This window comes from Perna viridis, chromosome 3 (genome assembly GCF_037379345.1).
Source record: "Perna viridis isolate PV_CMFRI_1.1 ecotype Kerala chromosome 3, ASM3737934v1, whole genome shotgun sequence".
Classification (NCBI taxonomy): domain Eukaryota; kingdom Metazoa; phylum Mollusca; class Bivalvia; order Mytilida; family Mytilidae; genus Perna; species Perna viridis.
In genome coordinates, this window is record NC_142447.1 from 47,288,031 (window position 1) to 47,305,428 (window position 17,398).

Below are 17,398 nucleotides of genomic sequence, written 5' to 3' on the forward strand. Positions count from 1 at the left end.
AGGTAACAATCCCCAAAATTAATACTAGTCTTTCTTTTGTGGTGTGGAGTCTTGTTACAAAATGTGTAACATTTTTATTTATAATGATCAGCGAACTGTAATATCAAAGTTATTGCACGAAACCTAACTGTCTACGGACGAACAACGACAGCGCTATATACCATTATACGACCGAAAATTAAAAAAGAAGATATGTCATATGAAATTAAAACATAATCGTCAAACATTTTCTTTGTAATTTAAACAAACCTAGAGAAACGGACACCGCTAGTTTGGTTGTTTATGTTAACACATTCCCTAGAATTAATCGAACAGTTGTTTAGAAAAAAAATGGTCACTTAGGTGAAGGAAATCCCCTTTTGTAATTGGCAACATTAGGTTTTAGCAAAAAGCGAATGACAAGTCACGTAAAGAGAAAATATATATATCATTGAAAAAAAAAATAGCGAAAATAAATTTTACTAATGAATAACAGAGCATGGATAAGGTGCACCGATAGGGTAAGTGACCTCTTAATTTTCTAGAACCAATTAATGTTATATTCATGTCATATTTGATATAGAGTATATAAATATAGTAAGTACAATGTACAGGTAAGGTTTTCGAAATATATACATATACACCATTGGGTATACATATATGTAATAGATACATGCACATGTTTTGAAAACCCTGCTGCTCTTGTGGTCTAACAGTTTGTCAATGTTGTTCTGAACATCCGTTTTAGCCTCCTGGAATTGGATTTCTAAATCTTAACCTCCAAAGTCGCATTTATGTTTGTGTTGCCTTTAAGGCCCATATACATGTAAAATTTAGAAAAAAATATACACTGCATTTTAGTCTCAACTCAACAATAAAAACCATATATAATTGCACTGATAATAAAGAAAATGTCAGCGAGGATGGAGCCCTTTTTAACTGCAAAGTCTTCTACAACTGTAACACAGATCTTATTCTATCAAGTTCTATCCACTACATCAATATAAAATCAAACAAGACAGACATATTAGGTATAGTATTCTGTCACTAGATCATTCAATTTCTGAATTCTTCACTTGCATTTGCTGTGTTTGTTATAACATAATGAATGTTCGATCGTATAGTAAAATTTCATAAAATGTGCATTGAAGGTCATATATAAACTTAATTTTGATCTTCATATACATTGTATTGGTAATTTGTGTAGCTAAATATACTAATAGACTCACAACTCACTATTTCCCATACTTTCATTCTTAGCAATTTTAATTTTGTCCTTTGGCACGGCATTTCAGTGGTTAATATTAAAAAAACTTTAAAAAAGAACACTCCATCTTGTGTATGGTGACACGTATAGCTTATACGAAGAACTTTTGGATCGTGCCAGGATGCCTTCTCTGCATATTAGATGTCAAAGAACTATAGCTGTTGAAACCTTTAAAATCCTAAATGATTCATCTCCTTCATGCCTACGTGATCTTGTCACTGTGAAATATAAATATATTTTCAGGAACAACAATATACTAGATATCCCACAGGTCAAAACCAGTACTAATGGTACTAGACATCCCACAAGTCAATACCAGTACTAATGGTACTGGACATCTCACAGGTCAAAACCAATACTAATGGTACTAGATATCCCACAGGTCAAAACCAGTACTAATGGTACTAGACATCCCACAGGTCAAAACCAGTACTAATGGTACTAGACATCCCACAGGTCAAAACCAGTACTAATGGTACTAGACATCCCACAGGTCAAAACCAGTACTAATGGTACGAAAAATTACCGTTCTGCTGCAGCTACTTAATGGAACAGTCTTCCGAATCATTTCAGGAGAGAAAGTAGTTTTTTCTTATTTTAAGAGCTTAGATTGGTCCTGGAATGGCTCGGAATGTCGCTGTCCTGCATGCATATTGCTTCTATCGGTTTATCTGGTTTTTTTTCTGTTCACTAGTGCTACACTGTACTTATGCACGCATTATGACATTTTACTCAGTCTTGTTATACCTATGTCTTTCATGCGTGTGCAAGAAAATGTGTTTTATATTGTCCATGTATGCCTTGTAAAAGCGCTAGTTGCTGTGCTATTTGTTTTATTCGTTTTATTGCCAATTTATTCGTGTTCATTCGGTTAAAACCAGAGCTTATGTTGTCTGTTATTATATGTACGGAATCTAAATAAAATTTCGTATTATCAATAACAACTATTATGGCACTAACAACTAAATTTATAAAAAAAAATGAAATAAAAACTAGCTGTGACAATTCATTTCCTCAAAAATGTTTCCTGACAAACTGACAAGATTTTGCACCAGAGATGCATCTGTTACTTTTATGCTGTATTCAGGAGGGTGATAGGCTGCCCCCATTGGAATGCCAGATTTTTGGAATTGCATCTTGGATGATTGCGATGACCGTGCTGAGCAGTGTACTTCTCTACATTTGGATTCTTTCAATATTCTTCCTATGTTGTTTTCGTTAATACCACCACCTAAAGGCATTAATTTAAAGTACAATTGTTTTCACGTCATGCACAATTTTCAATAAAAAAATCAACTGAAAGTTTGAAATGCACAAAAATGTAACCCTTCTGTAAAATGGGGATGGGACAATTAACAGCACAACGAATCTGGATATAGAGAATAACATGGCAAGCCAAAAAGGATAAAAATGAGTATTTTCTAATATTAAAAAATGATTTTTTAATATTACAAATTCATTTTCTAATATTACAAATTAGATTTCTTATATCACAAAACACTTTTTTAATATTAAAAATTCAACTGAATTTCTAATATTAAAAAACGATTCTTTAATATTAGAAAATGCATTTGTTGTATTCAATTACGATTTTTTAATATTAGAAAATCATTTTGTAATATTATAAAATGTGACTGATTTTGCAATATTGCAAAATGATTTTCTAATATTATAAATTCATTTTCTAATATCACAAATTCATTTTCTAATATAACAAATTCATTTTCTTATATTACAAATTCAATTTGTAATATTACAAAATGTATGATGTTTTGTAATATTACTAAATCAGGAATTTGTAATATTAGAAAAAGAATTTTTAATATTACAAAATGAATTTCTAATATTAAAAAAATATTTTCTGATATTAAAAATGATTTTGTAATATTAAAAAGTATGTTTTCTAATATTACAAAATAAGTGTTTTTTATATTAAAAAATAATTTTTATGGCAAGCCAAAGTGGACAAAAATCAATATTTTGTAATATTAGAAAATGAATTTTTAATATTACAAAATAATTTTTATAATATTAGAAAAGATTTTTTAATATCAGAAATTTATTTTCTAATATTACAAATTCCTGATTTAGTAATATTATAAAATATCACACATTTTGTAATATTACAAATTGAATTTGTAATATTAGAAAATGAATATGTAATATTAGAAAATCACTTGCAATATTGCAAAATCAGTCACATTTTTTAATATTACAAAATGATTTTGTAATAGTAAAAATTCATTTTCTAATATTACAAAATATTGATTTTTGTCCACTTTGACTTGCCATAGTAATATCAGTAGAATTGGCTAATTACAGGAAATTTGCAGAATGAACGAAGTGGTTCAGAAACAACAGGCTTCCAGGAGCCTGAATCGCTCACCTGGTTAAATGTTTGCCTTTTAAGGGCAATAACTCTAACAAGGAAATGTCAGACAATTTTGACTCCATTTGATTCATTGGACACATTTGTAAGCCTTATAATAAGGATCATTTCAGCAATTGAAAGCGATTGGCTAAACCTAACAGATTTGGAGATGTATGCAAAAATCTGCTGTTTGACCCCATTGTTCTATTTTTAGAAACGGCAGCCATGTTTTTTCAGCGATCAAAAATCTGCCATTTCGATAAGGATACCCTATAAAACAAAAGTGTCAACTTTCATTGAATTCTGTAGAGCAGTTTCTGAGGAGAAGAATTTTTAAAGTAATAACATCATAAACAGGAAAAAAAACGTCCAAAAAGGGCAATAACTCCAACATGGGTCAACAATTTTCACCAAAATTTGACCACAGATAGATCTCTTCATGAATAATTTTACCGCTGTCTTATTTTGGTTAACCCTAACCGTTTTGGAGATATATTCAAAAATCTGCTGTCTGACCCCAATGTTCAATTTTTAGTAACAGAGGCCATGCTTTATAACAGATCAAAAATCCAAACGGTCATTTTGTTAAGGGTGCCTTTAAAACAAAAATACCAACTTTCATTGAATTCTGTAAAGTAGTTTCTGGGGAAAAGACTTTTTAAAATAATAACATTAAAAACAGCCAAAAAACTCCAAAAAGAGCAATAACTCCAACATGGGTCAACAGATTTTCACAAAATTTTGACCACAGATAGATCTCATCATGCTGAACACTTTTATCCCCATGTCAGAATTCGGCTAAACCTAATGGTTTTGGAGATTAATGCGAAAAACTACTGTCTGACCCCTATGTTCTATTTTTAGTAACAGCGGCCATGTTTTTCGACGGAACAAAAATCCTCACAAAAATTCTATGCACAAAACCTCAAGAATCATTCAAGGTAAGTTTGGTTCCAATTGGTCCAGTGGTGTCAGAGGAGAAGAGTTTTGAAAGAAATAACATTAAAAACAGCAAAAACATTGAAAAAGGGCAACAACTCCAATATGGCTTAATAGATTAAAATGAAAATTTGACCGCAGATAGATCTCATCATGCTGACTTTTACCCCATGTCAGAATGGCTAAACCTAACGGTTTTGGTGATATATGGGAAAAACTACTATCTGACCCCTACGTTCTATTTTAGTAATGGCAGCCATATTTTTCGACGGATCAGGAATACCTACATCGGTTCTATGCAGGATACCCCAAAGAACATTCAAACAAAGTTTGGTTCAAATTGGTCAAGTAGTTTCAGAGGAGAAGAGTTTTGAAAAATTGTTAACGACAACGACGACGGACGCCAAGTGATGGCAATAGTTCACATGGCCTTCGACCAGGTGAGCGAAAGAAGTATAAAATATTTGTTTTTGTTTTTGAATGGGTGAACAAATGATCACAATACTCAATGGAAAATGGACATAATTTTCTAATTTCAGTTGCAATGTTTTTTATCTCTTTGATTGGTCTGGTTTTTTTTAAATCAAGATCATATCAAAAGCACTTAGCCGAAAGTTGTGTTCAGGGTAAAAATAATAAAATATTGCCTTCCACACAAGTGCATGTGGAAAATGTATGTCTGTCTGTTCCATTACATACCTGGCATTATAGATAAACGACCTTTTGCCTAAAAAAAAGAACGCAGTATAATCATGCTGTTTATAAAGAATGAATTCAAAATTTATCATGGTGAGAACTTAACAGTGACGTCCTGTTTCTTTCATGCACAGTACAGTGTTAATGAACAGGGTCTATTTTTCAAGACAAGTTTTAACAATGTATAATTACATGCAAAATGTAACGCATAGCAAGCATGAAAAAAAGGAAAACATGAGTTCCCTCTTTTCAGGGCAAATTTCAAATTTGGGATTTTCATCACTGACAACCTTTATTTTCATAAACCACATCTTTGGTACAAAGATACAAATCCCAAAGAGTTTCCTGAAATCCTCAATTGTCAGTAAACAGTAATATGATTAGTCATTATTAAGCAAATAGTTCATAATGCTGAGGTCATATGGCATTATATGGAGCGGTAGTAGCCCAAAAAAATCACTAGTTTATAGATTGAAGTATACCTGATTGATTGTTGGGGTTTAATGCCCGAGCAGCAATATTTCAGCTATAGTAGGCGAAATAGGGGCGACCAGCCTGTCCATATATTGCAATTGGACTCAAAGTAGCATGAAGTATTTGCTATATTATACTTTTTATGTAAAGTTTACTCTGGATCCAAGAGATAGGATATACAGCTTCTCAAATTACGACGTCATATTCTTAATTTGAAAGCGAGGAGGTCCATATAATTTCCTATCTTTAAAATATTTTGTTACATTACATATGGTGTTACAGTCTTCTTTGTTCCTTGGTTACTATTATGATCACATGATTCAAAGGATATTCCACCTACATGAAGCCTAGTTTCTATGGCAAGCCAAAGTGGACAAAAATGTCTATTTATAAATATTTATAAATAATCATAAATATTTGTAATTCAATTATAAATATTTATAATTCATTCATTAATATTTATAATTCATTTATAAATATTTGTAATTCATTTATTAATATTCATAAATCATTTATAAATATTAATAATTGAATTATAAATATTTATAAATCCAAGACAATTATAAATACTTATAATTTTTTCAAATATATTTATAATTCATTTCTAAATATTTACAATTATCTATAAATATTTATAAATAAGCATTTTTGTCCACTTGGGATTCAGTTATAAATAGCTATAATTGATTGATAAATATTTATAATTGATTTATTAATATTTAAAATACATTTATAAATATTTGTAATTCATTTATAAATCTTTTAAACATTTATAATTCATTTATAAATCTTTATAAATATTTATAATTCATTTATAAATCTTTATAAATATTTATAATTATTTACAAATAGGCATTTTTGTCCATTTTTGATTGAGTTATAAATATTTATAATTGATTTATTAATATTTATAATTCATCTATAGATATTTATAAGTAGAGAAAAAGAAAATGCATTATCTACTTATGTAATGTATAAATAAAGGACTTTTAACGAAGTTAATAGGTTATACATGGCCCTATTCGCATTGTTCTGCCTGAGGAAGAAGTCCGAGGTCAATATAGTACAATAGGTCCATATATAAGTATTGACTTCGTTCTGAATATAGCTGAAATATTGCTGCTCGGACGTTAAACCCCAACAAACAATATTGACTTCGTTAGAAGTCCATCTTCGAGAATATTTAACTTTAGGACATATTTGAGTTCATTCCTTGTTGTATGATGCAATGTCCAGTAGGTGTAGGTGTTACACTATCAATTGCTGATGTAAAACATATCAACAGAATGTAAACACTGGGATGACAATTTATATAAGCAAAAATACCCACCCTTTCTACCATGTTTGTAATAACTGGAAGGCCCTCAAGGGCTGACGAGCATCCTCCACTAGTGAGAACTCTTGTAAACCCCAGCTTTACAACTGTATCTAAGGCAGCCATGATGTCAACTGTAACGTCTATTGCTGAAATGGTTTACTAGATATTGGCTTACTAAGCAAAGGAGAACGTTTATATAGACATATTGTGTTCTCAACTGACAAACAAATCAAATTTCTAAAATAGACGTTCGTATAGAATGTTTTAGGATTCATTATTTGAAGAAATTATACAGAACATACAAATGAAATATTCTTTTCTAATGCCAGGAAATCGAATTACCTCAAGAGAATAATCAACTTACCTCGATGGAATGTCGCTGGCAGAGGTCTTATGGCATCTGAAAAAAAACATACTGTTGTATTGGACTGAAATAGCATGACCGGTTTTAAATGCAACATCACCATTCCTTGTTCATGGAATATTCCGCTAATTGTAAATTGATGTAATCATACAAAATCCCTAATTGAGATTAAAGCTATACTTTCAAGCCATATATTTGTTTTGATTTAATCATGTTTAAAGCTAATTTTATCGTATGACAGGGCATAACCTACAACAAAAGGGACATTTAGTACAATACAATCAGCATATATAAATTAACAATGTGCCTCATATTAAATGCATAAAGACACATAAATGTTCTTTATATCGTTCTGGTACCGGTTGTGTTAAAGTGGATATAGAATCGAATGCCTTGGCGGGAAAATGCCTTTAAGTAGATGTTAAACCTTGTTTTTCTGTGCATTTTCTTTCTTTCAACTTATAAAGGCACCAGTGAACTAGAAGATGTGCCCAATTTGCCTTTCAGAATTATACAGGCAACGTTATTCTTGTTTCAAATATTCACAGAATTCATACATTTACAATAAAAAGGTTTAGAAATCAAAATATTGCAAGACCTGAATATGTAAACTTATAAAAACAAAAAAACGAATTTAGCATATATGCTTACAATGTTTCGGTCTCATAGTTAATTGGGGGACAATTTTTTTTTATATTCAAACTGAAGAGTTGGATGTATTTCGTTAACTGCCAGATGTGGGCTAGTAACACATATAATTTTCACGGGCAATTCAAATTGACAAGAGTGAATTATTGGAAACTAAGAAACTAACACAGTACAATCACCTTAATCATGAAATACATTCTACATTATATAACAACAAACCTAAAACCTCTTTACATCGTTCTCTGTCAACAGTTCCATTTCTACAAACAACAAACAAGAGGCAAATTTTATGCCTGCAGACTTTTGTAGTCTTGAAAATAAGGATCATTTCAGTTATTTAAAGAATTCGGCTAAACCTAATGTTTTTGGAGATATATGCGAAAACCTACTGTCTGACCCTATGTTCTATTTTTAGTAACAGTGGCAATGTTTTCGACGAATCAAAAAACCTCACTGCAAGTCTATGCAGGATACCCCAAGGAACACTTATACCGAGTGTTGTTTCAATTGGTAAAATAGGGTCAGAGGAGAAGATTTTTGAAAGAAATAACATGAAAAATAGCAAAAAACTTTGAAAAAAGACAATAACTCCAACATGGCTAAATAGACTATAATGGAAATTTGAACGCAGATAGATCTCATCATGCTGAACACTTTATCCCTTTCAGAATGGGCTAAACCTAACCGTTTTGGAGATATATGCGAAAAACTATTGTCTGACCCCTACGTTCTATTTTTAGTAACGGCAGCCATGCTTTTCGACGGATCAAAAATCCCCACGTCAGTTCTATGCAAGATACTTCAAGGAACATTCACACCAAGTTTGGTTCCAATTGGTCGAGTAGTGTCAGAAGAGAAAATTTTTTAAAGAAATAACATACAAAAAAATAGCGTTGAAAAAGGGCAATAACACCAACATGGCTTAATAGATTAAAATGAAAATTTGACCGTAAATAGATCTTATCATGCTGAACACTTTTAACTCATGTCAGAATTTGGCTTACCTAACCGTTTTGGAGATATATGCGAAAAAATACCGTCTGACCCCTATGTTCTATTTTTAGTTACGGCGGCCATGTTTTTCCACAGATCAAAAATCCCCACATCTGTTCTATGCAGGATACCCCAAGGAACACTCAAACGAAGTTTGGTTCAAATTGGTAGAGTAGTTTCAGAGGAGGAGTTTTGAAAAATTGTGGACGACGACGGACGACAAGTGATGGCAATAGCTCACATGGCCTTCGGCCAGGTGTGCTTAAAAGGGATATCTAAAGAGAATCGGTTGCAATAGTGTATATACATGTACCAATGTTTTTATTGTGTTTCCAGATATTCCGGTGGTGTAATATCTATTTTGTCAGATTTGATTTGGGCTTGACTTGATTATGGATCGCATTAGTGTTCGGTATACATTTGTTGTTACCCTTATTCTGACACTGAGATAGAATAATGATCTCTCCATGTACATGTTTTGATTCTACAATATAGTTCAGTGACAGTCTATTTCAGGAGTTTTTTCAACACGAAGACCGTATCAGCAATTAAATGTTTATACATGTACTTGAGAATTATGTTTTTCCTAGCATAGTTTTTTTTTCAGCATGAACTGAGAAGAAATGACTCCTAAAGAGTTGTATTCAGTTAAGGTATTCTTATTCTTTAGTTGTTGAAAGTCCTGGCATTAATCTGCGTGTGGCGGTTTTTCTCCGAAGACAACGTATTTGATTTATAGAACCCTCTACGACCTACCAATCAAGAAAAAGAAGAAGAAAAAAAAACTAGCAAATCATATGCTGTAAATACAAGTAAGCGCTCTAGATATACTTATAAACTCAACTTAAGGCCTAAGATTCCGATGATTTCTGTTGATTTGTTCGACATTTTATAAATGCCTTGCAAGCTTAAGACAACCTGGATTGCGTATATACCATGTGATAGGCTGAAACACTTACGAGTTCAGGAAACCAAAAACAAAGCCATCGGCTCCTAGTCTTTTCAGAATGTTAAGATCCTCCATAAGGACTTCGAACTCATCGTCAGAATAGAAGAAGTCCCCACCGCGCGGTCTCAGCATAACATAAACTGGTATCTTTACTCGGGATTTAACACATTTAAGTAAACCTTAGAATATTTAACATAGTAATAGAATTACATAAATTATCAAATGGTTGATACAATCTCATTCGTAATTGTCGGTTTCAAATTGGGGAATACGCATTCTAAGAAAACTTAGTTCATTTTAACTGTCACATAGTGTAAATCACTGAAGAAAGCCAGGTGTTTTCGCACACGAAACTTACACAGACCACATTGGTAAATGCTCTGTGACAAGAAAACCATTACATGCGTATGTACGCAGCTAGTGTAAAGAAATGTCACCGTGTACGATGAGGGTAAGGACGATTTTTTTAAAAAGTGAAAACAGTCTGCCGTTGACGTGAAATAGCACTGCATGTCAAAACACTAAATTAAATTAAAAAAAAATAATTAAGATTATTTGGGGAATCAGGGATATTTTATAAATTGATACTAACCACAACAGCAGTTGCATACATGTAGCATGAGTTTTATCTATTAGTTTCTATTTTGTTGCTTCTCGTTACTGAATTACCTGCAGACGGAGTCGTTCCACCCTCTGCTAAACTACCACACAGCTCTAAACGTATAGCTCCTGAAAAGAGGAAAACATTTTTTTGCCACACAGCTTTAAGAACCAAGTAAATTAAAATAAATCACAGATTTTATTGCAACATGAAATCATAGACCTGTAATTAAATTATAGGTCTCTGATGATATCGACATAAAATATGGTAACTGTTATATTTAAGTCTGCCAAAATGGCTGTATTGACGGTACATAATATATATCTCGTCACTCTCGCTTTGGGCTCCCATCATTGGCTAGCTGCCTTAGTGGCGCAAAAATGTAAGCCGATTGAGAATATATTTCTACCAATTATGGTCTCTCACATAGCAAGACTGATTTTGCCAGGCATGGAATCCTGCTCGATCTGACAGATGGTAATTGGGTACCTCACGGCCCAAGGCAGGATCGTTTGGTGTTAAATGAGACTGGCTACAAAGATGCAAGACACCCATGGCCACCAGTGTGTGGATATACTTGATGCCTGCAAATTTAGCCGCAAACTATGGGTCAGATAGTATCACTGCCTTGTGACAAGATTTATTATTCATAGACTAAGAAAAAAATCCAGACAGAAAATTCGGGTAGATGGATCTCGTCAGCCAAATCAATTGTCTACGGGGTGGAAAACCCCTAGAGGAAAAACCCGATCCTTCACGTAGAAGGTTGTCATAGGGCCAACCACCCCATAGGAAAAAAAACCTTGCTACAGAAACGCCACGAAGGAAAACTCATCCGAACATAGCTCTGGGAAGAATAGGTAGTAATAATATTACTAGTACGAAGCATGGCAGTCAAAGCCACAAGGAAGCAATCTTGCAAAAGTCTTTTTTTTTCACTCAAACACAACACATTAATCGGAACATGGAATGTAAGAACAATATATGAAGCTGAAAAAAAAAACACCAAATAACAAAAGAAATGCAACAGTACCAACTTTCTGTGCTTGGATGGACAGATGGACAGATTCAGGGCAGATAGAATAAGCAACTGGTGAATCACTGTAAAAGGAGCAAGCACCGTGTACTGAAGGAGATTTGTGTTATCTAAGAGTGCATCAGAAAGTTTGGTATCATTACAGCAAGATTTTACACCTAACTAAAGGTTTTTCATTCTACAATTTTATCCACCAAAAATAACGAAGATGAACAAATCCGATTAGAATTTTACCAACAGCTACAAGATGTAATTAACTTAAATTTAGAAACAAAAGACAGACAATGATCATCTTCTTTATTGGTGAAATATAGTGAAATTCAAGAACTGCCAAACCAACAATACTTAGACCTGCCATAAATATTATACTGATCTTCTCAGAAACAAAAAAAAACATGAAACAGGAATATCACTTAGAAATGTCCAACCATTATCAGACACTCGATTAACATGATGCAGAAACTTCAGTGGAACAGCTGAAAATACGAGAAATGAGTGGAGGGAGATATGTGACAAAGCAACACAAAGAATGGATTAGTTTAGACACTCTTTCTGAGATCAAGGAAAGAAAATATTGTTTACCAGCCTTGAACAACAGTAGACTTGAATAAAATAAGACTTAACTCAACAGAAGTATAACGAGGTTAAAAAGTAAGTCAACCAGGAGACCAAGACCAAGAGAGCTGTATTTGACGACCTAGCAAAGGAAGCCGAAGATGTAGTAGGCAAGAGAAATACGAAAGAAGTCACAATATCACAAGAAATCTTGCAGGGAATAAACGACGAACAACCAATAAATTTGTAAAAAAGGCAAGGAGAGGTTTACACTGTCGAACATAACTGCATGGTCAGATGGAGAGAACTGCTGAATCACCAATGCCAACAGATTCACCAGTCATGGCACCAAGAGTTACCACTCAACATCAATGCAAACAGGGTAACTAAATTTTAAAGCTATCGGCCTGCTAAAAAATGAGAAGGCAGCAGGTCCAGATGGTGTCCCTGCTAAAAAATGGGAAGGCAGCAGGTCCAGATGGTGTCCCTGCAATTTGGTCCTGCAAGTACATTATTAGTACTGAACCAAGATTTACGGACAAGACACCAATACAAAAACTAGATTTGTTTGTTTGATATTTGGTCGAATACATAAAAATGTCATATCGAAACTGTCTGTCATTTGTCTTTAATTGGTATATGTATGGAAGGGAAGAATTTTTATTACAGTTGTGAGTACTGACTGCACCATAAACATGATAAAACCATGTGAACAAGCAGTGGTTGTCCATGAGATATAATGTCACGATCGTCCACGTAAAATCTAGAATTACGAAAAATCTTGTAGCAAACGTGGTGCTGTCAGACTAGTCGTGAGTTTTACAAATTATGAGGTCAGAATTTCGTTCTTCCATACAAAAAAACAATCTCCTCTAACACGTACTTCTTGCGTCTTTTAATTGTGTTTATAAATGTATTATGAGTTGAGATGAATATACTAAATTTTACAAGGAATTATTTTATTACTACATCAGAAGATAAAAAATCAAAAATCAATCCCTTCCTGATGCCTTATTCTCAAACAGAAAACATAAAATACATAACAATGATACATACCAGGAGATATTTTTGCATATAATTAATATAAAAACGCACAAAACACATTTTTTTAAGACAACCATATGTATATCTACATCTATACATGTACATGCATATATGAGTGATTTTTCAACAGTTCCAAGTTATACAGTCACAGACATAAAGAATTTTATAATACTTAAGTGTTTCTTTGATATATGGATACAAATGAATTTCATAAAATAGTACATTACAGTAGAAAGTATGAATAATACAAGAAACTATATTACAGAGTGTAACTTACCACCTTTCTCAGCATTCACAGAAGATGCCGGTGAATCGACACAGACTTCCATGCTGTAAATGGCCACGTTTGCTTCACCTTAGGGTGTAATAATTCACAATAAACATGTTAAAACTGTTTAGTAAGTAAAATATTTTTTGGTATATTCTGAAATTAAAGATATCTATATCTAATGGGAAGACAGAAATTTCAGACAAAATTAAAGCTAAACATAATTGAAAGAACTCCGGAAATACTGTGTTTTGTGCCGACTATGGTTTCATTTAGCATTCTTTGTAAACATCCGTCTACTTTCATTTTGGTCGTTTTGCTTTGTTTTGTTTTGTTATTTAACTTTTTATTGAAAAATGAATGATAAGAAAAGAAAACTTCCTAAGTCTTTTGGTAAAGAAGTTACATATGCGTTTTTGAAGGGCATTAAAGCCCATATCTTAAAAGCTGGAATCGAAAATGCAAGGATGAAAATATTTCAGACTCAGTTAACGAAGTACGGTGGGATTTCATGCGATGAATTTAGTGAAGATATAACTCATCTTGTTGTTGATGAAAACGTTGAAATGATGAGAATAATAAGTTTGCTTAAAATTGAGGAAGTAAGTGAAAACATAGATATAGTGAAAACAAACTGGTTAAGTAAATGTTTCAAAGAAAAAAGTTTGGTTGATATCAGTGAATATCTGGTGAAAAGAAACACACCAAAACCTAAATTGGAAGCCAGTGAAAATGATTCCAAAAGTTCAACAGCTGACGTTAAGAATAGAGAAGAAGCTACACACCAACCTGGACCATCAAGTGATAAAAATGATATGCATGTTTCTAAACGTCGGAAATTGGCTTACAGTGACAGTGACAACAGTAGTGATTATGACTCTGATACTGGTGGGAAACTAGAAAGACAAGTTTCTGTACCTTCCACAGAAAAAATGTTAAAGGTAGTTCTGTCTTGTATGTTCAAATTTATCCCTGTTTTGCTTTCCCTTTATCAATGAACAATCTTAATTGTTAAGATCTTGGTTTCTATATGTCTGTGATAATTTGCCTTTAATAATTTTGATTTGGATTTTTAGAAATGACACTTCCTTCAAGGATTCTTTTTTTTCCTTTTTTTTGTTTTGTTTTTATTTTTTTCTCAAAAAAATGGAAACTAAGAAAAAACTCAAGTTATTTATTATTTTCATGGGGCACCCATGTTTTTTATATTCCCTCAGCCATAGGTGAATGAGGCATTGAACAATGACATGGATCATAATTCCTGAATTATATACTACTGAAATGTATTCAATAAGCATTTTTCTTTTTGATATTTTTTCTTTAATATTCATTTTAATGTACATGTATAAAGATAAGATAAAGATAAAGATATGTTTATTGTACAAATCAGGCCTCCAGCCCACTGTACAAATATCAATACACAATATAATATCATGCCAACTACAGTTGTCATCTTAAATTACATGTATTATCACCAATAATGTTGAAAACATTAATAACAATAGTTAGATCAAAAGTTCACATTAATGAACAAGAACACAATTACAAGTACACATTTCATTTCATTACAAAACAATTAAAATGACAATACCTCTTCTCTCACATGTTTTGTCTTTTTGATATAAATAGCAGTATTTTTCAAGATAACATAGTCTTCAGTTTTAAAAAGACTAATCCATTTGTCCATACTTGGATTACTATGACACCATATAGGTAAAAAATTCTTCTAATGTCTGACAATATTGGACAAACAAGCATAAAATGGTATTCATCTTCCACTACATTAAAATTATACTACTGACATAATCTATCTTCTCGTAATATATTTTCATGTCATCCTTTTTCCATAGCAAGCTTATGATTGGAACATAGAATAGAATAAATTTCAAATCTAATATTTACGAAACAGTTTTTGAATATTTTCATTTACATATATTGAGTCCTTAATCTTGGTATAAAAAGAACATTTGGATGAGTTAGAAATATATTCCCACCAGTTCTGTCCATTTGTGTCTCTTAGTCTTTGTTTAAACATAAAGATAAATAATGACTCATCTCCAACACTTTGGTTTTCCCATACTTCACCAAAACCATACAAAAACAACAGTTCTTTGACCTTTGTACACCAATTCAAGCATCCATGATATCCAACATCATTGTTTAACATAGTTTGGGTAATCTATTATCCTCTAATTTTAGTAAACACAAAAAGTGTTTGATTGGTTTACACATAGTTAACATATAGTTCATAACGACCACATTCTCCTCTGGCTAAATGGTTATTTGTTCTCTGTCCAGTTCCCAAAAGCCATTTACAGAATTTGTTTTGAACAGCTTCAATGTCCTTTACTTTATTCATTACCCACACTTAGCACCATAGTAAAGAATTACCGATACCACCATATACCATAGAGTCAAACAGTTGAAATCCAAGATTAATGTCTCTTGTTCCAAGTTTGCATAAACACTGTTTTATCATATTCAAAGGTTTTTCACTCTGTGTGGTTAATGTTCTACAACATACATTCCATTTAAGTCAATTAGAAAAAATATAGTCCTAAGTATTTAAATTATAATACAAATGTAACTATTAACAGTCACAAGTTCTTTCTTAAAATACCATTTCTCATTTCTTGATAAACTACCTCCATTTATAAAAACCACTATATTTGATTTTTCCATATGAACAGACATATTCCATTTTTCACAATAAGTTTCTAAACAGTTCAAATGTCTGTAGATCAATAGGATTATCAGCTACAAGTGCAAGGTCATCCGCAAATAGAAATAACATAATGTCATGAAAGTCATGGGTGAAAATACTATTTCCTCCATTTCTTTCCATTTCACTTGCAAGTTCATTAATATACATAGCAAATAACCATGGACATAGCATACAACCTTGCCTTACACCAGAATTACAATTAAAGGCATCAGTTAGACCTTCTGACGTTTTTACTTTAGCTTTTACATTATAAATATTGTGTAACAACACTATCATTTTACCATGTGTATTTTTACACAAAATAAAAAAGTTTTGATCAGTTAATGCCGTCAAACGCTTTAAAAAAATCTTTAAAAGCACAGTATATTAGACACCAGATTCCTTTAATAAATATTTCATATTAGTACTTGTAAGTATTATTATATTATCAATGGTGGAATAACCACTATGAAAGCCTGCTTGTTCTTCAATAATATGATCATTCAAATCAGACCACAATACCAATCTTTTATTTATTACACCCAAGAAAAATTTACTAATAACACATAGCAACACATAGCAATGATATTCCATGATAGTTTCCACAATCACACTTATCACAATGTAATGATTATAGCTGTAACCCAACATTCAGGAAAATCACCAGTTTCAAAAATCTTTATAATCAATTTTAACAGTACAGGTAATAACTCTGTAGATAAACATTTATATAACTCCCCTGACAAAACATCTTCACCTGGTGAACTCCTCTGACAAAACATCTTCACCTGGTGATTTGTTATTATTAAGTCTTTTCATCTCATTTAAAATTTCATCACCAGTTATGTCACTATTTATGAAGGAAAAATCTTCCTTAATACACACATCACAATTATTGTTATGTGAATGTACTAAGTTCTTCACAAAATTTGAAAATTCAGTACCCTTATCTACGACATCAGGATTCAAACGATTACAATAATAAGTTTTCCTTTCCTCACTAGAAATATTTGTCTCTGATTTACCCAGTCTATATATAAATGATTTAACCAGTTTCCAAAATTTACAAGGATCACCACTTACTGCAGTGTAACAGATTTCAGTTCTCTTATTCACTTTATAATGTTTTTGTTTATCATCACACAGTTTATGGGAACTTTGTTATGTTTCAATATAGCACTCTAGTATTCTC

The 17,398-nt window shown here is 32.1% G+C and overlaps 2 protein-coding genes across 4 annotated transcripts in view; one reads left to right on the forward strand and one right to left on the reverse strand.

Moving 5' to 3' along the window:
- Positions 1 to 2,193: 2,193 nt before the first annotated feature.
- Positions 2,194 to 13,667, reverse strand: LOC148622628 (copper homeostasis protein cutC homolog). The gene is made up of 8 exons (XM_088572581.1): positions 13,512 to 13,667; positions 10,668 to 10,727; positions 10,009 to 10,177; positions 8,276 to 8,316; positions 7,409 to 7,444; positions 7,057 to 7,190; positions 5,256 to 5,283; positions 2,194 to 2,477 (listed from the first exon to the last, which is right to left on the reverse strand). Exons 1-8 carry the CDS (start codon positions 13,561 to 13,563, stop codon positions 2,239 to 2,241), a joined length of 759 nt encoding a protein of 252 aa, XP_088428707.1. The 5' UTR covers positions 13,564 to 13,667; the 3' UTR covers positions 2,194 to 2,238.
- Positions 13,668 to 13,792: 125 nt separating this feature from the next.
- The window catches only part of LOC148622629 (DNA polymerase lambda-like), a 58,224-nt gene continuing 54,618 nt past the window's right edge, over positions 13,793 to 17,398 (forward strand). For all 3 annotated transcript variants that reach the window (XM_088572578.1, XM_088572579.1, XM_088572580.1), the window contains exon 1: positions 13,793 to 14,443. In XM_088572578.1, the coding sequence (XP_088428704.1) occupies positions 13,859 to 14,443 (585 nt within the window). In that variant the 5' untranslated portion in view covers positions 13,793 to 13,858. The remainder of the gene's footprint in view (positions 14,444 to 17,398) is intronic.